Here is a 22,593-nt window from a genome sequence, read left to right as displayed (position 1 = left end):
GGGAATGGAGAAAGTAAGCGTGCTGAAGAAAATGGAATACTCTAAATATCAAACTTTCTTTTACATAAACTTAAGGGCAACCACTCAAAAACAGATTCAGAACTGAAGTATATACTATAGTAAAAGAAAAAACAGAGAGAAACATCATAGAATACCACTACACAGAAACAACAGACAGCAACAAAAAGGCAAAGAAACAATGGAGACACAGCCTTACCAGAAAACTAAAGGTAGAACGACAGGAAATCCTCACATATCAATAATCACCCTAAATGTAAAAGGACTGAACTCACCAATAAAAAGCACAGAGTAGCAGATTGGATCAAAAAACTAAACCCAACCATATGCTGTCTCCAAGAGACATCTCAGCTACAAGGACAAGCATAGACTCAAAGTGAAGGGGTGGAAATTGACATGCCAAGAAATTGGTACCCAGAGAAAATCAAGTGTAGCCATAATGATATGAGATGAAACAGACTTCAGGGTGAAAAGATAACAAGAGACAAAGATGGACATTTCATAATGGGAAAGGGGACTATACAACAAGAAGACATAACAGTCATCAATATCTATTTCCCCAGTAAGGAGCACCAAAATATACCAAGCAACTACTAACAGAAGTAAAGGAAGAAATTGACCAAAACACAATTATACTAGGGGACTTAAATACATCATTGACAGCTATGTATAGATCATACAAACAAAAAATAAATAACGAAATAGCAGCCCTAAATGACACATTAGATGAAATGGACATAATCGACATATATGGAGCACTCCATCCTAAAATTTCAGACTACACATTCTTTTCCAGTGTACATGGAACATTCTCAAGGATAGACCACATATTGGGACATAAAATCAGCCTCAACAAATTTAAGAAGACTGACATCATACCAAGCATATTCTCTGATCGCAAGGCTTTGAAATTGGATACCAACTGCGAAGAAAGCAGGAAAAAACACAAATACATGGAGATTAAACGACATCCTTTTAAAGAACGACTGGGTCAAAGAAGAAATTAGAGGAGAGATCAAAAGATACATAGAAACAAATGACAATGAAAATACATCCTACCAAAATTTTTGGGATGCAGCGAAAGCAGTTTGAAGAGGGAAATTTATGTCATTACAGGCCTATTTCAAGAAACAAGAAAAATCCCAAATAAATAACCTCATGTTACACCTTAAAGAACTAGAAAAAGAAGAACAAGTGAAACCCAAAGTCAGCAGAAGAAAGGAAATAACAAAAATCAGAGCAGAACTAAATAAATTGAGAACAAAAAGACAATAGAAAAAATTAATGTGACAGAGCTGGTTCTTTGAAAAGATTAACAAAATCGACAAACCCTTGGCTAGACTCAGTAAGATAAAAAGAGAGAAGATGGTAATTAACAAAATCAGAAATGAAAAAGGGGAAGTTATCATGAACACCACAGAAATACAAAGGGTTGTCCAAGAATACTATGAAGGACTGTATGCCACCAAATTCAATAACCTAGAAGAAATGGACAAGTTCTTAGAAACATATAGCCTTCCAAGGCTGAACCATGAAGAACTGGAAAACCTAAACAGTTAGATCACCAGTAATGAAATTGAATCAGTCATCCAAAACCTTCCGAAAAGCAAAAGTCCTGGACCAGATGGCTTCACTAGTGAATTCTACCAAACCTTCAAAGAAAACCTAATACCAATCCTGCTCAAACTCTTCCAAAAAATTGAAGAAGAGACAGTACTCCCTAACTCACTTTATGAGGCCAACATTACCCTGATACCAAAACCTGGTAAGGAAAACACAAAAAAAGAAAACTACAGACCAATATCTCTGATGAACACAGATGCAAAAAAACTAAACAAAATTATAACAAATCAAATACAACAATGTATTAAAAAGATTATTCACCACGACCATGTGGGGTTCATCCCCGCGGCGCAAGGATGGTTCAACATACGCGAATCCATCAAAGTGATACTTTACATAAACAAAATAAAGGACTAAAATCATATGATTATATCAATTGATGCACAATAAGCATTTGACAAGGTACTTCCATTTATGATTAAAACACTTAATAAAATAGGTATAGAAGGAAAAACCTTAACATAATAAACGCCATATATGACAAACCCTCAGCTAATCTCATAATTAATGGTGAAAAATTGAAGCACTTTGCTCTACATTCAGAACACGACAGGGCTGTCCCCTATCACCTCTGCTTTTCAACATAGTGTTGGAAGTCCTTGCCAGAGCAATCAGGCAAGAGAAAGAAATAAAAGACATCCAAATTGGGAAAGAAGAAGTTAAATTATCACTCTTTGCAGATGACATGGTACTATATATAAAAACCCTAAGAACGCCACCGAAAGCTATTAGAAACAATCAACGAATACAGTAAAGTTGTTGATTATAAAATCAACATACAAAAGTCCAATGCATTCCTATATACTAACAATGAAATCTCAGAAAAAGAAATAAAAAAAAGAATTTCTTTTGCAATTTCAGCAAAAAGAATAAAATACCTAGGAATAAACTTAACCAAGGACGTGAAGGACCTATATGCTGAAAACTTTAAGACATTTTTGAAAGACATTGAAGACACAAAGAAATGGAAAGACATTCCATGCTCATGGATTGAAAGAGTCAACGTAGTTAAAATGGCCATATTACCCAAAGCAATATACAGATTTAATGCAATCCCCATCAAAATCCCAATGTCAGAGGTAATAAATATACTGGTTACGAGTTTAAGCTCTGAAGTCACTCTGCTAGGGTTCAAATCCTAGCTCTGACAATTACTAGTAGGGTGGCCTTTGGCAAGTTACATAAAATCTGTTAGCCTCAGTTTCTTCTGCAAACTTGGGTCATTACCTACCATTAGCTACCACGTAAGATCAAAGGTTAAATGAGAAAAATGCTCATGAAGCACTTGATAGAATAACTGGCACTACAGCTGATAGCAGTAATAGCATTAGTAGCACTTAAGGTAAGGATGGGCACAAAAACTTAGTCACAAGAATATTCAGTCATTTGTAGTAATAAAAAATCTGAACCTAAATGTCTAATAACAGAACACTATTCAATATATTGTTATCTAAATAGTGTTTAACCTTAAAAATATTCACTGGCATATGTATTCAAGATGTTCATTTTATTTTAAACAAAAAACTAGGTTAAAGTAGTATGCATCATACAAAAACCACTAAAACAGAAAAAAAACCCAAACAATATGAAAAGGTCTGAAATGATTAACACAAAAATGTTAATGGTGGTTTTATCACGATGGTAGAGATATGGATATTCTTAATGTTCTTTTTGCTTATCTACTGTTTTCCAATTTCCTACAAACTACAATGCATATACAATTAAAAATATATATTTAATAAGCAAATTTATAATAAACATCTAAATCTATTAAAGACTTTGGAAGGGTCCAGACAGAGGACTCTCTAAATCAACTGATTTGTAAAGATCACTAGCAAACAATCCAAAAGTAGTAAAGAAGAAGGAAATAATAAAGAAATGGAAATCAGAACACAGACCACTGACATGTACGGTTTAGCTATATAAATTTGCAAGGTAATATAATTCTTTACTCAATTCGGAGAGGTCTGTAGGAGGCCCACGTATACGTGAGACAGAAAAATGTGTAGATACAAGATCTCTTATGAGTTGAGGGAATGAATTCTAATACTAGAGTAGTTTTAAAGGAGAGATATCTTTACTATGAAGTGAAATGACTTAGGTGAAAAAAGAATTATATTGTGATAAAGAGGCTGAACCAAGGAAGCTCACAATGACTTATCAGTCTTCTAATAAAGTACAATGAGAGAATTTTTTAAAGTGAAGGAATGGTACATGCGATCGGGGATAACAAAGAGTAATTCTTTATCAAAATTAGTATAAATGGAATACTTACGCAAAGGATTTTGTCCTTCACTTGCATAATATTCATACATGCCACTTTTAACCAGTGTATCATAATGAGGTAGGAATTCAATTCGTTCTTTTGTAGCTGTTAATAGTAACTGATCCACTGACTGTAGCAAGTATAGAGTAACTCCATCTTTAACAGTTTCATCTGTAATCAAAAGGTCGTATTTTAAGGTGAAGCTAGCATCAGAAACACAATGAATTTATAATTTTGAATATGCAAATTTTATCTATGAAATATCTTTAAAGATGGTACAGGCAAACCTCAAACGATGGCTCAATATATAAATTCAATTGTGTTTTGTTAAGACTATCAGTTGAACAGGCCCAAAACTTCCACTTATCTGAAACCCTCAAGTCCTAGTAAGTAAAATTATCCCAGGAAATCAGATGAGGAACTACTTTAGAGTGGTATCAACAGAAATGAAGAATAGTTAAATTCAAAAGGAGTCAGGTATAAAAAAATGGCAGGTTTTAGAATCTAATTGAGTAAAAAACGGCAACGGAAGAATCCAAGTTACGTTGGAAAATTAGCTTCTTTTCTTTTTTTTTCTTTTTTTTAAACAAAGAGAGAATCTTTTTTCTTTTTTAAAAAATTTTATTGGGGAAGGGGAACAGGACTTTATTGGGGAACAGTGTGTAGTTCCAGGACTTTTTTCCAAGTCAAGTTGTTGTCCTATCAATCTTAGTTGTGGAGGGTGCCATTCAGCTTCAAGTTCGAACGGGCAGCCTTGGGAGTTAGGAGCATGGAGCTCTAACCACCTGAGCCACCGGGCCGGCCCCGGAAAATTAGCTTCTTGAGGGCCCACATGAGGACCAGTGGCTAGGTGCTGGATCTAGCCAGAGGTCTTCTGTAGCCATAAATGGTATCAACAATTTTTCTATAAACTTGCTTGAAAAATATGACCTCTGCACAAACTGTGAACATATAGTTTCCTGCCCCATCCTAACAAAGTAACCAAAATCATCAACAGTTTTTAGATGCTTATCTATGTAATCAAATAGCTATCGTCCTAAGGTTTACTAGAACGTATTAAACATAAAAGCATGAACTTAACGTTGCTTACCAAAGTTATCACAGGTAATTTCTTTCCTACTTGTTGTTGTAATAACAAATTTCTCTTCAGGTGAAATGCCAAGCGTCTATCCAAAACAATAGGAATAAAATCAATTAGTACACAATGTAAATAAATGCCCCAATCAAGTTTTCAAGAATATGAAAATATTGGTAGTATATTATAATCTTGTAATAATTATTATGTTTATTTATCTAAGAAATGTCCTGATATTTTTTAATTTTGCCTTTTCATAATTAAATACAAATCTATAAATTACTTATTTGCTTAACAAGTTCATTTTTTCTGCTATGATATGCCACCTAGAACCACAAGTAAATAGGTGACATATTTTGGAAAGGCTTTAACATCAGCAGGGCCCTCCCAGAGAAATGGCATTATTTCATGTCAATATAGAAGTAAATTTATTTGCAGCAAAGTATTAACATAAGACATGTTCATATAGATTAAATATTTAAATATGTAAAAAAAAAAGTACTAGAAGAAAATAAAGGTTAATATTTTATAATATTAAAGTAAAAATAATCATGTTGTGCAGGAAATTTATATTAAAGAATCTTTATTATAACCCCTTCCAAAAGAATAACTTTTAATAATTAAGGCAAATTGTAAATTCTGGAGGGGCTTGCAAAAGGAGATAGCATCCTTAGGAGGAAAAAAGCCTTCATAAATCAAGGTGACAATCAACAGAGACATGAACAATCAAAAAGAGAAAAATACAAATAAATGACCAATGAACACATGAAAAACTGAAATTTGACAACTAGCCAAAAAATTAGAATTAGAAAAATAAGTTAATGTAGTCATTAACATTTTACATATCTTTAAAATTAAAAGACACAGGTTATTTCCAAAATTAAACAACACAACAATGTACAGTTAAAAGACTGACTTCTGCTTTATGTAATGGTGGACTAGTTAATCTAGACAACCTTACCACTGAAGACAACTGAAAAAAATCTGTACTAGTGATACTCAACTCTTCTTTACTGGTCACTACTGAAACTAAGGTACCAGTAAGGAAACTAAGGTATCCTTACTCTGAATACTGACAAATTAAAGGAAAAGAATAAAGCATTTATCCTGCTTTCTCATACCAACTGTGTTTTACGGTAACCAAATAGCTCTAGCTGATGAAGCACAGTTGTTATTTTAAAGAATGCCAGCTAATAAATACAGGAGGAATGGCAATCAGAACATCACCATCAATGGATGAACCACTAGATTCATAACTTTATTATAGAGGGATCCAGCTGAAACTACCTGAATCCCACTAATTCAATCTCAGAATTGCTCAGTGGGTGACTCATACCTATACATTAGGTGCCCACAGATGTGATGTAATATGAAATACCAGAACAATCTACATGATATATGGAGATAGTCTACATGATATATGGAGATAGAACAAATTACATTACACCATAAAGAGCACAGACAAATCCAGGAAGTGGAATATTAAAGAAAAACCTACTTGATTTCTTTAACAGATCAACATCAGGAAAAACTAGAGATTGGGGGAAAGGGGTTTTGCTCAAATGATCTAAATTTTAAAAGAAGTAAATATAAAAAATCAAGTTCAATGAGGGCCCTGTTGGGATCCTGATTTAAACAAACCAACTATAAAAAAAACATTTTTGAGACAATCTAAGAAATCCAAGTATGGACTGAGCTATTAGATAATATTAAAAAGTTATTTTTGATGGTGTGATAATAGAAATGCATGCTGACCTATACAGGAGTGAAGTAAAATAAGACCTGGGATATAAAAGACAAAGATGATGCTAGTGTGGTAAATACTTGGTAACTGGGTGAATCTGGGTGATGAACATATTTGGGTTCATTATACTATTGTCTCTATATATGTTTGAAGCTTTTTACAAGAAAAATTTCTGATTTAAAATACACTAGAATAGACCAGTGGAAAAGAAGACAGGACCTTAAAACAGGCCCACATATACATACATGGGCAGTTTGGAAAATAGAAGAGGTGACATTACAAATTGGTGGGGAAAGAATAAACTAATCAATGAATGATATTGAGACAATTGGTTAACTTCACAGAAACAGGTAAAATAAAATCCCCATCTCAAAAACACAAAAATAAATCTCAAGAGAATTAAAGAAGCTGAATATTAATCCAAAATTAATAGGAAAAATAGGAAAATAATTTTTGGAGGATAGAGAAAAGGATATCTGGAAATATACAAAAAGTATAAGCAATAAGGAAAAAACTAGAAAATATGAAAATATGCTCATCCTCACTAGTTAACAGAGAAATTAAAACTCGATTACTATTCCCATGAGGCTGTCAAAACTTTTAAAACCTGATGATATAAAGTATAGGCTACCATATAGGGAAATTGGACTTACACATTGCTTGCTGATAGGGCTGAAAATTAGCACAACCATATCAAAAAGCAATTTGGTATATTTCAGTAAAATTAAGGATACTCATATCCAATGAATTCCATCCTAGAGAAATCAAGCTATGGACATATACTGATGAGGGAAATATTCTATTTGTTTAACAGAAATAAAAATTGTCTTTTCGGATCTTTACTAGGTTTTGTGTAATCTCTGATTTTTAGTTCATTACTATTTTATTCCACAATGTCCCAATTGAGCACATGCTTCTGCATCCTGTACAACAAAATTTGTTCTTACAGTTACTAGAAAACTGTGGTAAACTGAATTTTTAAGATCTATTAATTACATCTGAAAAGTATTTATATCTAACTATGCCATACAATCTCTCCATAATTCTATTACTCAATTATGATAAACTATCTTTCTCTATGCTTTACCTATAATTCTCTATAAAAATTATTTCTTGAATTCAGAATTGTTATAGGTGATAATTCAAACATAAATTAAATATTTTTACATTGTGCTTTTATTCAAGATATACTCTTCTCTCTACATATTTTTTATCTAAAATGTATCTTATCAGATGTTTCAGATGTACACTAGTCTTTCATGTAGTTGTACTAACTTGGCCTTGATTACAGATATACTTCCTCTGCCTCTGTCTATATGAAAGCAGGATAACATTCAATTTGGGCAAAAGTTTTGATTAGGTTTTCTCATTTTTATAAAAGCACTTCAATCCCACTTTCTTCTGAGTTAATTGTTAAAGCATATGGATCTGCTTTTAATGAGTAATATAAAGTACCTGCATTTCCTGTCTTTAGGTCAGCTTCAACCTACCTGCTACCCAACTTCTCTCAAAAACCAATTTTAAAACATTTATAAAGAGCAGTCCATAAAAACCTTCAAATACTTTAAATTGTATCCATGCATTAAGTCAATCAGAAACTACATACCTCAATGCACTGCTCTAAAACTGTAAACTAGCCTTTAATGATTTGTGCTTTGGCATTATATCCAATGGCTCTGTCCCTGAATCACCCCCAAACCAGGGACACCCATATTGCACTTCAATGAGAAATCTCTACAAAATTCTGGTGGTACCGGGTTAAAGCAGCTTGCACTACCCTAAACAACATACACTTTACCTTGTATTAAAGGACAAGATAAGCAGCCTTTCCTATCTGTAAGGTTGTTGTCCATTTTATCAAAGTCAGGATTTGTGAGGAATCTAGGAAGAAATTTTGCTCAAATCAAAGCTTTGCTGCCCTAGAAATGGGAATGTTTTTATTTTATGGATATTGTGGACTTTCTATCAATTATCTTTCCTTCTTTGTTTTGACCTGTAAGAAACTCAATGCTGGTTTCATGGCTCAGCATTGGTGTTAAGATACGTATTATCTCAAATGAACTCCCATTTATTAACTCTCTTTAGGTTACTATTCTATTCTTTCCTACATCTACTTTTCTTTTTTTCTTTCCATATTTTGGAATTTTAAACATAATGTACCCTATGTACAAATTTTTTTGAGGAAGTAAGAGATTGATTCATTAACTAAACAGCTATTAATTATTATATGCCCTCAAGGAGCATATAGTATAAAAAAAAAGTACAACGGTATAACAAGTGCCACGGTATAACAAGGTATAATAAAGTATAGTGGAACCATACAAAGGAAAAAGTAGGGATTTCCTCAAAATTGGGGTTGGAAAGGAGGGTTTGCATACATGGGATTTAATATCTGTTCATATTTAAGAACTAGCCAAATGAGTCATTTTCTAATCTTTGATTCCTCAGGTGAGTCAACAGTCAGCTGTTTACCACAGGTCTAAGGGCTTCTACCCTATCTGCCCTTTCTTCTTCCTTCCTCTTGATTGCTCCCTTTTTCCAGGAAATTAGTTTTCCCAAATAACAGTTTAGGATCCATAATACTTTCTAGCACTACAGTTATTGGTATAAGTTTTAATGAAAAGCTTTAAAATAGTGCACTATTTTTCCTCCTCCACCTAACAAGGAAAATGGAGGTGTCAGAAGATAGTATGGGCCATATGGAGGGTTTAAAAAAAAACAATTGTACAATCAAACATATCTAAATTCCAATCCCAGTTTCACTGCTCATTAACTGTATAAGCCTGGAAGTTAATTCAGTAATTTAATTCAGTTTTTCAAGTATGTAATGGAGATAAGGTTACAGGACTAGGTGACATAATCTAATGATGCTTTAAAAAGTAAATTCTGAACAAGAGTCTTCCTTTTCTTTTTCTTACTAGCTCTTTCTTCACTAATCAAATTTAATTGTAGACACCACTGCACTCGGACCAGCCTTCACTAATCAAATTTAATCTTCATCTGTTCTAGCAGGAAAAATTAGGAAGAAGGAAGTAAAGAATTAGTCAAAGGAAATATTTTCCTTGATTTTCAAGTTAAAATATTAAAAGAATGAAATACATATGTACATATATCTGTTCTCTATAACAAAGAACTTCATTTTGAGGCAGAGTGGTAAAACAGAAAATATAGATTCTGGGTTTGAATCCTAATTTGACTGTATTATCTGTCTTACTTAAATTAAGTGAGTTACCATCTCCAAAAGTGAATTTCCACTTCTGTAATAAGAGGCTAATAATACTTCCCCTAGCTAACAGGTACTGAGACTTCTCACAGGGGAGAATTTACTTCTAAAGGGAAGATAAATTAGTATAGCCTTTATGCAAAGCAATTTAAAAATATGTATCAAGAACTTTAAAAACGTTCCTGACCAGGAAACCAGGAAAATCCAGGAATTTCGCTCCTAAGATTCTTAAAAAAAAAAAAAAAACATGAAAGACTCTGTGTTCAAAGATGTTTATCATGGCATGACTTAAAATTGAAAGTAATGTAAATGTCAACAAAAAGTAAAGATTTAGTTATGTAAACAGTGGTCCTAAACAGATTATATCAAACTTTATGAAGACTTGCATTAAAATCGAAAAACACCAACAATATCACATGCATTACAGCTATTTTAAAAAATGGGGGTCTAGATTGGCATGGTGCACTCACAGTGCAATATACAGATAATGTACTGTAGAACTGTATACTTGAAAATTATATGTTATCAACCAATGTCACCCCAAAAATTTAACAATTTAAAAAAATGTGGGCTAAGGATACAAAGAAATAACCCCAAGTGCTAACAGTGGTTATGTTTTACAGTGAGTAAAGATTTACTTTTTCCTTCTGGTTCTATATTTTCTCTAATGTGCTAATATTTTTACAATAAAAATAATAAACATAGTTTCCTTTTTGTGGGACAGTTTTGAATACAAAACATTCATCAAAAAAGAGAAGCATGCTTTCATTCATTCTTCAAACACATGAGAATCTGCCATATCAAGGCACAGAATGAACTTCTAAGTTCATACATTTTTGTCTTCATTCAAATACTCATTCTAATTCGGGCAATGACTATGAGCCAGTCAGTTATAGACACTGGGAAAACAGCTGTGAACAAATCAAAGTCCTTGCTCTCACATCTCTTGTATACTATGGGTCTTGATTTCAATCAGTTCAGCAGCTCTAAAGAGTTGTGTCTCTAAAACAGTACTAAATCATCAGCCTACTGAAGTTAAAACACTGTTACACACAAACTTCTTTTTGCTCGGTGGCTAAGAGTTCTTTACAGCTTAAAAAGAACTTCCTATGATTAATGCAGGGCACGACACTAACCCCTCTTTAAAGTCGGGCACCAACATCACTTTAAATCTATAAAACACTTCACAGTTTAAAGTTGGTTTCCCTACTTAGTCATTAATTTTTAAAGCAAACTAATATAGTGGGTATGTACGTGTGGGTGTGCGTGAGTACACAGGCACGCACACACACACACACACCCCTTCTCTGGTGTCCCACAGCGACCCAGGGACACTCTGCGAGTTAGCTCAGGAACACCCAAGAGCGAGGGTTCAGACAACCAGAAGGGCAGCTCCCCCTGCGAGGCTAACGTGGACAACTGTTCCCACCACGGAAGGACCCGGCCGGCGCGGATCTGCAAACCTTGACAGAACGACCGGAAAAATTAATTACTCCATCATTTAATGAACCTGAGATAAATCGACTCCAGGAATTTCACAACTTCTCACCATCAAAACATGCCTAACAAAGCCATCACAGATAACTCTCTCTTCTTTCAAACTAAAAGTTCCGCACGAAAGAGACACAAGTAGCTTTCCCTCCTGGAAGATGAGCTATAAGGCCTTTGACTACCAAGGTCGCCACGAGCCAATTAAACCCGAGGTCTCAAACCCTGGGCAGCGAGCCAACGCCACCCCCCACCCCCCGATTAAAGGGCAGGGGCAGAGGGAGGCCCAAGGAGGAGCCGGCTCGACACTCCGAGTCCCGGGGTAGGAGCTACCCAAGGCTTCCCGACGCCCGACCACGGAGATGGCGGGCACCGGGGAGGGAGAAGCCAAGGCCGCCGTACCAGGGCCGGGTGACAGGTTTATTGTCCTTAGTGAGAAACTTGGGTTTCTCGTCACTCTCAGAACCCAAACTCTCCCCGCGCATCCCTCTTTGACCCTTCGCCTACCTGACACACAGAAGCGCGGAATCCCGCGAAGTCCGAGCGCTCTCCGACCTGCACCACCCGGTCGCCGAGCTCCGACTCCTTCTCGCGCCGGTCAAACAAGTATACCGACCTGCAGTCCTCGCCTCCGCCGCCCTCTCCAGTCCCCACCGAGGGCCCGCCGCCGCCCGCCGCTGCCATATTGGGGGAAAGGAGAGAAAACAGCACCGCCGCTGCCTACCGCCGCGGCGCTCGGGGCCCAGGCGCTGCTCCGCACTGCGCCTTCAGTTCCAGTCCCCCGGGCGGCGCGAGGCCTCAACCCCGGCGCGCTGCAGCTCCTCCCTCGGCGGCAGCGGCCGAGCAGCAGCTAGCGCGAGGATCACCCGGGAACCGATTCAAACCCGGACACCACGTCACTTCCGCGGCCCGCAGCTCCCAGGGAGGAGGGGGCACGTGGCGCTCAGACCCGCGCCCGTCAGGCGCGTCTGGCTGCGCGACCTGAGAACAGCGCCACCGCCCTGGACTGTGGCGCGGGAGCAAGAGGGGCCGCCCGCCTCTCCGAGAAGGCGGGGCGAAGACCGCAGGCCGGGGCGGGGTTTCGGCGCCCAAGCCCCGCCTCTTTCGCCCTCACGGAGTTGGAGGGAAGCGCGGGCGTTCGTGGGCGCCTGCGCTCTGGGGGGCGACTCAGTAAGTGAGGCGGGAGAGCCAGTCCCGGGAGCGGCGAGGGTGGCTTCCGAGTGACTATTTTCTCACGATCGAGAGGATCCTGGTATCTTCCCTCCTCTCTCTGAACCCGACCGAACCTGCCCGGCCTCGTGTCCCCAGCCCCCGGTAGGCTGTGACCCCCGCGGCCGCGTCGGGTGAACGCAGCAGTGGGAAGCGTCAGGCCCGTAGACCTCGCCGGGTGGAACTTCCCCCGCAGAGAACACGTAGGTTCTCACCGGGAGAAAGCAGATGCCAGGAGACCCTGCGCTACCTTTTCCGCCTCATTTCCCAGTGGTTCTGTGTTGGGCTCCCGTGTGGGCCACCCGGACAAAGTTGGTCCCTGAGAACGTCCGAACCAAGGTTCTGTGACCAGCGCGACCTCCTTCACGTGGCCTCCGAGGGGCTTGGAACACGGACAGCGTTCTGGTCTCTGCAGTATCTCCGCGTCTGACTCTTCCACAATGTGCCTCACCTCTACCACCATTGGCATGGAAATTTGGAATGAGAATACCTATGCTGAAGAGTGACTAGGATTAAATTAGCTAACATCCGCGAAATGCTTAACATACAGTACGCTTTCAGTAAAAGCCTTATGTATCATTATTGTGGGAGTGCAGTGCCCTAATTCAACAATAAAGAATACTGTCATTGTTAGAGTTCTAGGTTTAGTCATTTACTCCGCAATTTTTAAAAATATTTAGTAAATATTTTGTACTTGAGAGTAACATGTTAATTCACTAAGCCCAGAGGGTAGCAGACTGGGGATTTTTTTAATTCTTCAAACTAAATATTTGGGTAATATTTAGTATATTTTCTGTTACCGGGTTTGCCAAAATCTTCATGGTTAGTTATATGGATAGTACTCATGTCCCTAGTGTATGTTAGAAACCTAGATTTGTTTGTACTTATAACGATGTTCCAGAATCATCATAGGGTGTGTGTGTGTGTGCGCGCATCTAGACATAAAAGATTACAGGTAGAACACACAGTTGGAACAAAAGTGTGACACGCATATGTTTGGGAAACAGCAGGGCTGGAAGTGGAGAGAGAGGAGCAAAATAGATGGTGGAAGATAAAATCGAGAAGTGGCAAGTTGTGGCCAAATGCCATTCATGTTCCTGAAGGGAGATGTGGGGGGCGGAGGAGGCAGAAAACAAAGTAACCCTCAATGCCTATGGGAGTTCATTGACATCTCATCTTTTACCTTTTAAATTCAGGTGAAATTTTTTTCTATTCCATTATGTAATGGTGTTTGACTTAAATGACACAAGAAAAAGACAAATTGTTGTCTAAATCTTAGTTAATGAGTAAAATTAATTGTCTTTCTATTTCATCAAACTGGACTAGATTCAGATGTTCACCATCAGGGTTATTTCTCATTTCTCTGTAATACCAAATTATACAAATACAAACAGAAACTCTTGTCTTTAGAAGAGATTTCAGTATATTCTGTAGGAGGAGAGCGATCCAAAATGCTACCAGAGAAGTGTACCACAATATTATGGGCAATTATTGGTGGAAACATTGATATGTATCTTTTTGTTGAGAGGTCATCTGAGTCAATGTCTTATATGGTAGTATGGCAGCCTGAAGCACTCTCAGAATCATTTGACAGTCACCTTTGTTTTCAGAAAGAAACTCCTTAAATAACTTTTTAGCAAAGAAAGATTTTGAGTTTTTCCTTACTTAGTTTTCATCACAAATAAGAGTTTGAGATGACCCAGTTCCACAAATAGTTCTCAACTGACTTAATTTTTATTTTCATTAGCCATCTTATATAAAATAGAAAATTTTAAGTGTCACTGTACCAGTTATCTATTGTAGCATAACTACCTACCCTCAAACCTAATGGCTTCTTGCACAGCTCCCCATGCTCCCTGCCCTGGGATGTGGCCCTTATAATCTGACATACCACAGACCCAGACCAGAGGTGCTGGGAGGCAGTACAAAATATAGCTCTTCAAGTCCACAATTTAAAATGGCTTCCAATAAAACTACATTGCAAAGAATGGGGAATAAACAAAATGGAAAAGAGTAAAAAAGTTGAAGATGTAGAGCCTAAAGATTTTTTAGTAAAAAACTTATTGGACCGATGGGTAGTGAATGGAAAGGTAGAGTATTTCCTTTAGTGAAAGAGATGTACAGGTGTGGACAAAACTTAAAAACCTGAAGAAAATTTAGATCATCCTGAGTTAGTTGAAGTATTTCTTTTTTTTTAATTTATTGGGGTGACATTTGTTAGTAAAATTACATCATCTATAAAACCCATTGTGTGTCCAACATGGAAAGAGTCAGTTCTCTTTCCATCACAATATATTTGATGCCCCTTACCCTCATCTCCCACCCCCCACCCCCCACTTACCCTCTGGTAACCACTAAACTATTGTCTGTGTCTATGAGTTTTTGTTTCTTATTTGTTTGTATTGTTCTTTTGTTGTTTTGGTTTATATATCACATATCAGTGAAATCACATGGTTCTCTGTTTTTTCTGTCTGACTTATTTCACTTAGCGTTATACTCTCAAGATCCATCCATGTTGCCACAAATGTTCCTATATCATCTTTTCTTACTGCCGAATAGTATTTCATTGTGTATATATACCACAACTTCTTTATCCATTCATCTATCGAAGGACATTTTGGTTATTTCCATGTCTTGGCCACCGTAAACAAAGCTGCAATAAACATTGGAGCACACGTGTTTTTATGGATAAGTTGAAGTATTTCTTAATCCTTAAAAGCTGGTAAAGAAAAAGATGTCACAAAAAGAAAACCTTTATCTGACAGTGAATCTGATGATAGCAGATCAAAGAAGAAAAGAAATGCTGCCAACAAATCAAGACACTTTCACAGCATTCTTGATCCTGAAGGAATAATTGGTGTCACAGACAGTAGTGGAGAATTAATGTTTTCCATGAAATGGAAAGATGCAGATGAGGCAGACTTGGTGCTGGCAAAGAGGAAAACATGAAATGTCCTCAAATTGTAATTTTTTTGAAGAGAGACAAATTTGGCATTTTTGTCCAGAAGATGCTCGATAATTATGTATACAAAGGGTGGCAAAAATATGCATACACATTTTAAGAAAAGAAAAACTATTAAAATTGTAATAATATGTACCGATAACAAAAAATGAATACAAGTCACGTTTGACTTCTGCAATTACAAGAGGGGCTCAAAGTGGTTACCATCAGCGTCCAGACACTTCTGATTACGGTGAACTACTGCTTGAGCAACACTGAGCAAAGTGTCCATTTGTATACATTTTTTGATACCCCCAGTATATGCTTTTATGATTTATTAGTGTCAAAAATAATTAAATTCTAATGAAAACCAAATTTAATATGTTCACTTTGAATAATATTGAGGGGATTGGTTGCTTTTATTTTTCCATCAATAACACTCATTATTTTAAACAAATAAAAGCTTTCTGCAGTTGCTTCATTTATGAGAAAAGAACATTTGAAACAATGGCATATGATTTCTTCTGCTTTAGAAAGAGCTTTTCTAAATGTTAGAAAAATTTCCACAGTCATTACTCAATCAAAATTTATATAACCTATGATGCCTAAGGACCATTCTGGGTTTGTTTTTGTGTGTATATGTAATTATATATGTAAGTGATTATTGTTGGTTTTTTTAATATTCACCAAAACAAAATGCATTTCACGATCATGAGTAAGTCTACGTATATTGCTTTGGGGACACCATCATTCTGAGCAACCCAAGAAATAGATCACCTCAAGTTTTTCCTGAAGCCATAACATTTCAAAAGGTGATCTAATTAATTGGACAATTTAAATATAAACATTTTAAATTGTATAATGGTGTAAACCATTCAAACTGGACTATCTAAAGCAGCCTTATCAGAACTACTATTTATATCTACAGTCATATAAATATAACATTTTATTTGCAAAACTCCCTGAAAGGAAAAATTTTTATCACTACCAACAACCTCCGCACTCAGAGGAGGAAACTAAACATATACTTGTGTGTTTAATTAGCCAAACAAGGCTTAAATGGGCATTTAAAATTCATTCTGGAGAGCCATTTCTTTACAAAAAGTTGAAATCTTTGTGCTATATTGAATAAAGGATCATGATTCATGGAATGTCTTTACTCATGTGTCATGCAGGGTGTCAGGCGGGGCAGCCTGCGGGGTCTCAGCTCCTGCTCCCCACATAAAAACGCAGAACATGGTGAGGCCAAAAAGGAACACCCACGGAGCCATAGGTAGGGGAGTCATACTACTATATTCTCCCTGGAAGCTGGGTTGGAGACACAGGAAGCAGGAGCCACACTGTTCGCAACCCTCACTACACCGCTTGCAGGCTCAGCCACCATCTTCTTGCTAGTCCCCACTTAGTGCTAGCAAAGCCATGGCAGTTATATTAGTGGCCAATGGCTCACTGGTTACAGCTGACAGCCAACTAGCCACAGCTGATGGCCATCTACTACCCAAGCCAACACCCCTCTCCATGTGAGGCCAAGAGCCTGGAAACTGCTCTCTGGGGCTCTGTCCCCACATCATGAAACTAATCAGATGATTAGATATGTTGCTGTTTAGCATCCAGTAGCATAAATTAGTGGGGAAAACTTTCAAATCTCAACTATTGATCTGCATACTTTGGTTTTTTTAATCCAACCCATTCCTTACACGAAGTCTCAGTCTTTTCAGTATTTATGTTACTGGTTCAGCCTAAGTCAGGAAAACGAACTTTGTGGTGATCAAAATGTTATCCAACTGTCTATTGCTTAGTTTATTATAAATTGGTGAACAGTAGTCAGTAAATAGTTTTATATTTTTTCAAAAAAAGCTTAGTAGCTTCAAACAGGAATCATTAATTTGCTCTTGATTCTGTAATTTGAGCTGAGCTTAACTGGGCAGTTTGGTTGGTCTCACTTGAGATCACATACTAGTTCTGACAATTAAGTTTGCAAACTCCTCCTAGAAAAAGTTCTACATATCTCATTGCTGAATATCACTATGGTCCCCTTCGAAGTATACCCCTTGGGAAGCTATGCACTGATGCCAGCACCTAGTCCACTCTTCAAAGCAATTTTGGAACTCTTTTTGCAAAATGGCCATCAGAACTGTCATCGTATTACCCTGATGTCCTGAGTATCATCAAAATGTCTTCCTTTCAATATTTCCTTTATCTTCGGGTAAAGAAAGAAGTTATTGGGAGCCAGATCAGGTGAGTAGGGAGAGTTTTGCAGTTATTTGTTTACTGGCTAAAAACTCCCTTTGCTTTTGTTCATCAGTGAGCTCCATTGAGATGATTTTTGCACACACCTTTCACAAGCCAAGATTTTCAGTTAAGATTTTCCTAACTGTTTCTCGATCGATGTTTACTTGGTCTGCTATGCTTCTCACAGTTAGCTGATGATTTTGTCGCACAATTTGACCAATTTTTGCAATGTTTTCATCAGTTCTGCTTGTTACTGGCCGCCCTGATCTCTTTTCATCAGTGATGCATTCTCTCCTCTCAGAAAAATGTTTAATCCATTTGTACACTGCCGTTTTCTTCATGGCATTATCCCCATAAACTTGGACTAACATGTCCCTGATTTCACTTCCACTCTTGCCAACTTTAACAAGAAATTGAATGTTTGTTCGTTGCTCTCATTCAACTCAGACAGTCTCGCGAAGGCACACAAAAATACACAACAATAATAAATGCCACTCAGCAAGATACAACCACATGTCGACACGAGCACAGCTGTGAGACACTGATATACCAAGGTTATGAAACCTTATGGAACTTTTTGTATAGTGCTGCCAATGTAAGCCATGGTGGCAAGTTCGCAAACCTGGTTGTCAGACCTCATATACCACAGCAATCACCTGAAAGCTTAACTATGGCTGGTTGATGCATGATGGTCTCACTCACATGGCTGGCAGTTAGCTGAGGCTGTTGAGACCGGAAGTTCGGTTCTCTTTTGTTAGGCATCTATCATAGGATAGCTTGGTTTCTTTCTTGGCTGTCACAGAATTTCAAAAGAAAAAGCTCCAATGTGTAAGTGCCTATCAAAGCTCTGCTTGCATCACATTTGCTGATATCACCAGCCAAAGCTAGTCACATAGCCAACCTCATGAGTGGTCCTCTCCCACAATAGAGAAAGTTTACAGAAACCCCTACTGATTTGGAGGATAGTGCTGATATCTGCGTATTGTGGTGACACCAGCTTGAAAATGTATTACAGATATATGACAGTTGGCAAAAAGAAGGGGATAAAAAATGCAGTCTTGTTAGGATTTGCTGATGAGATTAAATTACCCCCAAATAAAAATACCTAGGAAATAGGGGCCAGCCCAGTGGCTCAGGCGGTTGGAGCTCCATGCGCCTAACTCCGAAGGCTGCCGGTTCAATTCCCACATGGGCCAGTGGGCTCTCAACCACAAGGTTGCCAGATCAATTCCTCAAATCCCGCAAGGGATGGTGGGCAGCGCCCCCTGCAACTAAGATTGAACACAGCACCTTAAGCTGAGCTATTGCTGAGCTCCCGGATGGCTCAGTTGGTTGGAGCAGGTCCTCTCAACCACAAGGTTGCCGGTTCAACTCCCGGAAAGGATGGTGGGCTATGTGCCCTGCCACTAGCTATGGCAACTGGAACTGGAGTTAAGCTGTGGCCTCCACAACTAAGATCAAAAGGACAACAACTTGACTTGGAAAAAAAGTCCTGGAAGTACACACTATTCCCCAATAAAGTCCTGTTCCCCTTCCCCAATAAAATCTTTAAAAAAGAAAAAAAAACCTAGAAAATAAAGGGCAAGGAAAGTGAGTTTTTAAATACTCCTATCTTCCCGAATTTATTATTTTTTAAGTATACTTCTTCCTGAAAAGGTAAGGACAATTTTAGTGATAGGAATTCAGATTTTGCCAGCTAAGACACTTATTTTCTGTAATACAGTTTATGATTCTGAATCCCAATCTACCAGATTGGTAGAGAATATCTTGGGGTTTCTTTTGTTTCCAAATTAACAAGTTCAACCTCTGGAAGGTAGGGGGAGAGGCTCATTTATGTCTACATGGCTTCTTTGGATCTGGGGAATTCCTTTTGTGCCACTTGCTTTTGTGCCACTTGGGATACGGGAATCACTTGCAAGCCTTATTTTTTTTTTAAATTAATGTTTTAATTGAGATATAATTGACATATAATATTGTATAAGTTTTAGATTTACAACATAATGATTTTTTAAATTGAGGTATAATTGGCATCTAACATTATATTAGTTTAGGGTGTACGATATAATGATTTGATACATTTGTATACATGATTTGTATACATTGCAAAATGATCACAATAGTATAGTTAACATCTATAACATAATGATTAGATATTTGTATACGTTGTGAAATGATCACCATAAATTTAGTTAACATCTATCACCACACAGTTACAAATATTTTTCTTGTGATGAGAACTTTTAAGATCTACTCTCTTAGCAACTTTCAAATATACATTGTGATATTTTTAACTATAGTCCATCATGCTGTACATTATATCCTTATGGCTTATTTATCTCATAACTGGAAGTTTATACCTTTTGACCACGGTCACACTTTCTTCACGCCCCCCCAATAGATTGGCAACAACCAATCTATTCTCTGCATCTATGAGTCCAGTTTGTTTTTTGGATTCCATACACAAGTGAGATAATACAATACTTGTCTTTTCTCTGACTTATTTCACTTAGCATAATGCCCTCAAGGTCTATCTGTGTTGTTGCAAATGACAAGATTGCTTTCTTTTTATGGCTGCATAATATTGCATTGTATACATACATACCACATTTTCTTTATCTATTTGTATGTTGATGGACACTTAGGTTGTTTTCATGTCTTGGATATTGTAAGTAATGCTGCTATGAACATAGGGTACAGACATTTTTTTTTAAACCTCAAAACAAGAAGTTTAATTTAGAATAAATCATATAGTTGTCTGATTAGGGTGGATAATTGAGCTCCTTTGTGTTTTTTCTGTTTGGTAGCCATATTTAGTTAATTTTTTTATTAGTTTCAGGTGCACAAGACAAAGTAATACTTAGACATTTATCATTTATATCCCTCACACTGTGTGGACCCCCCTCCCCCCATCCACTATCCCTCTGACAATGCACGGAGCCATTACATTTCCACTGTCTCTATTCCTAATGCTGTATTCCGCTTCTTGTATGTATATACATACATATGCACATATGTATGTATATATATATATAAAATTATAGTTGGCATTCATTGTTATTATCAGCTTCAAGTGTACAGTGCAGCGATCAGGCATCTACATCATCCCTGAGGTGGTCTCCCAAATGGGACACGTGTCCATCGGATACCCTACAATATCTTTACAACATTATTGATTTCGTTCCCCAAATTAATTTTCAAAACCCGATGGCCATCTTGTGGTTACCGACTGTTTTCTAATCTCCTCACCTTCCCCCTTATCCCACCTCCCCTCCCATCTAGCAACCCTTAGTTTTTCCTCTATGTCTCCAAAACTGGCAAGCCTTCTTTTAATCCCATCTGTCCAGATACACCACATACCAGTAACTATTTAAGGGAGTAGGGAGTACCATCTCTTCCTACCAGCCTAAAGGGAATCTTTTTTTAAATCTGGACAAAATCCTTCTCTCTTCATCTTTCTGAAAGGCACTTTATCACAAATTCCTTTCTCATTTTTCCCCCACTCCAAATCCTCTGCATTCTCCTAAAAATTTAGATTTTTTAGGAAAAGTTCCCAGGAGAAAAATATTTTTTCTACCCTGCACCCTATTTTAGTTATCAATTGCTGTATAAGAAATTACCTCAAATCCCAGTGGCTTAAAAACAATAATCATTTTCTTTATTTGTTCCGATTCTGCGATTTAGGCAGGACTTGGTAGAACTGGATCTTGTCTGTTCCATGTGGTTTCAGTCTAGGCAGTTCTTAGAGCGGTCACTTCCAAGACGCCTTACTCATGTGACTGGCAAGTCATGCCAGTTCTTGGCTGGGAATTCTGCTGGGGCTGTTAGCCAGAGCGCTAAGATCTCTTTCCCATGCTTCTACATATGGGAGAGGTCTCACAGAGAGGTCTCAAGATAGTCAGACTTCTTATGCGATAACTAGCTTCACAAATAGAATAACTAGAGCACAAAAGTGGAAGTTTGCTGACTGTCTTAAGGTGTAGGACTTGAATTGGAACAGGGTTCTTTCTGCCACTCTGTTGGTTAAAGAAGGTCACAAGCCAATCTAGATTGAGGGGGAGGTACTACATCACAGGCAAGAATATGGGAAGCATTGTTCTTTGTGGGCTACCAAAGTAATAGTCTGTGACAAAGAGGAAAGTAAACACACTCCGCTATTTTCTTGAATTGAGTAGGGAGTTGGTGAGGGCTGGTTAAGGGAAAAATCAAAGAAGGAAAACAAATGTTAAAATATGTTAATATCTCAAAATATATCTCTAGCCATTTAGGCCTTTGCCAACTTTCTCCTGATGCATTAGCTTTAATTTCCATGCCACTCAAGGAACTAATTTAAAATACCTTAAAATATTTTAATTAACTGCTTAATTGTTTAACTTTTTGGTTATAAGACACATTATTTTTCCTTTAAAAATCTATGTAGTTGAATATTCTCTTTATTTATGAAATATGATAGTTAGCATTTATTGAGTTCTTGAATTGCCAGTACTTCTATACTTTACATTTTCTTATTCAATCTGTTTTTACATTCTTATATTTATATCATGAATTAGTTCACATATACAAAAGACTATATGTTATCTAAATGCCTGTTAAAAAACAAACCCATGTGTAGCCACCATCAAACTTAAGAGCATTCCCAATACCTTGAAAGCCCCATAGGCCCCTCTATTACTGAGGTACCGTATTTTGCTGTGCGTAATGTGCACATTTTTGCCCAATGTGAGGGAAAAATAAGGATGCACATTATACATGGGTAGTACTAATTCTGCATCTACAT

General features: G+C 37.3%; 1 protein-coding gene and 1 pseudogene across 3 annotated transcripts in view; one reads left to right on the top strand and one right to left on the bottom strand.

Annotated features, from left to right (window-relative positions):
* Positions 1-12,447, bottom strand: part of SMCHD1 (structural maintenance of chromosomes flexible hinge domain containing 1) — a gene marked incomplete at its 3' end in the record, with an annotated part of 146,327 nt that extends 133,880 nt beyond the window's left edge. For both annotated transcript variants that reach the window (XM_081079113.1, XM_081079114.1), the window contains exons 1-3: positions 11,945-12,447; positions 4,998-5,073; positions 3,917-4,078 (exon numbers count right to left, since the gene is read on the bottom strand). In XM_081079113.1, the coding sequence (XP_080935239.1) occupies positions 3,917-4,078; positions 4,998-5,073; positions 11,945-12,121 (415 nt within the window). In that variant the 5' untranslated portion in view covers positions 12,122-12,447. The remainder of the gene's footprint in view (positions 1-3,916; positions 4,079-4,997; positions 5,074-11,944) is intronic.
* A 2,156-nt stretch (positions 12,448-14,603) lies between these two features.
* LOC308509858 (chromobox protein homolog 3-like) lies at positions 14,604-15,665 on the top strand (annotated as a pseudogene). Its single transcript has 2 exons — positions 14,604-14,826; positions 15,346-15,665. The product of its transcript is annotated as a chromobox protein homolog 3-like (transcript).
* Positions 15,666-22,593: the final 6,928 nt, after the last annotated feature.

This window comes from Rhinolophus hipposideros (assembly GCF_964194185.1).
Source record: "Rhinolophus hipposideros genome assembly, chromosome: 17".
Taxonomy (NCBI): domain Eukaryota; kingdom Metazoa; phylum Chordata; class Mammalia; order Chiroptera; family Rhinolophidae; genus Rhinolophus; species Rhinolophus hipposideros.
The sequence above is the reverse complement of the archived record's forward strand: the minus strand, read 5'-3'. Positions and strand labels throughout refer to the sequence as shown.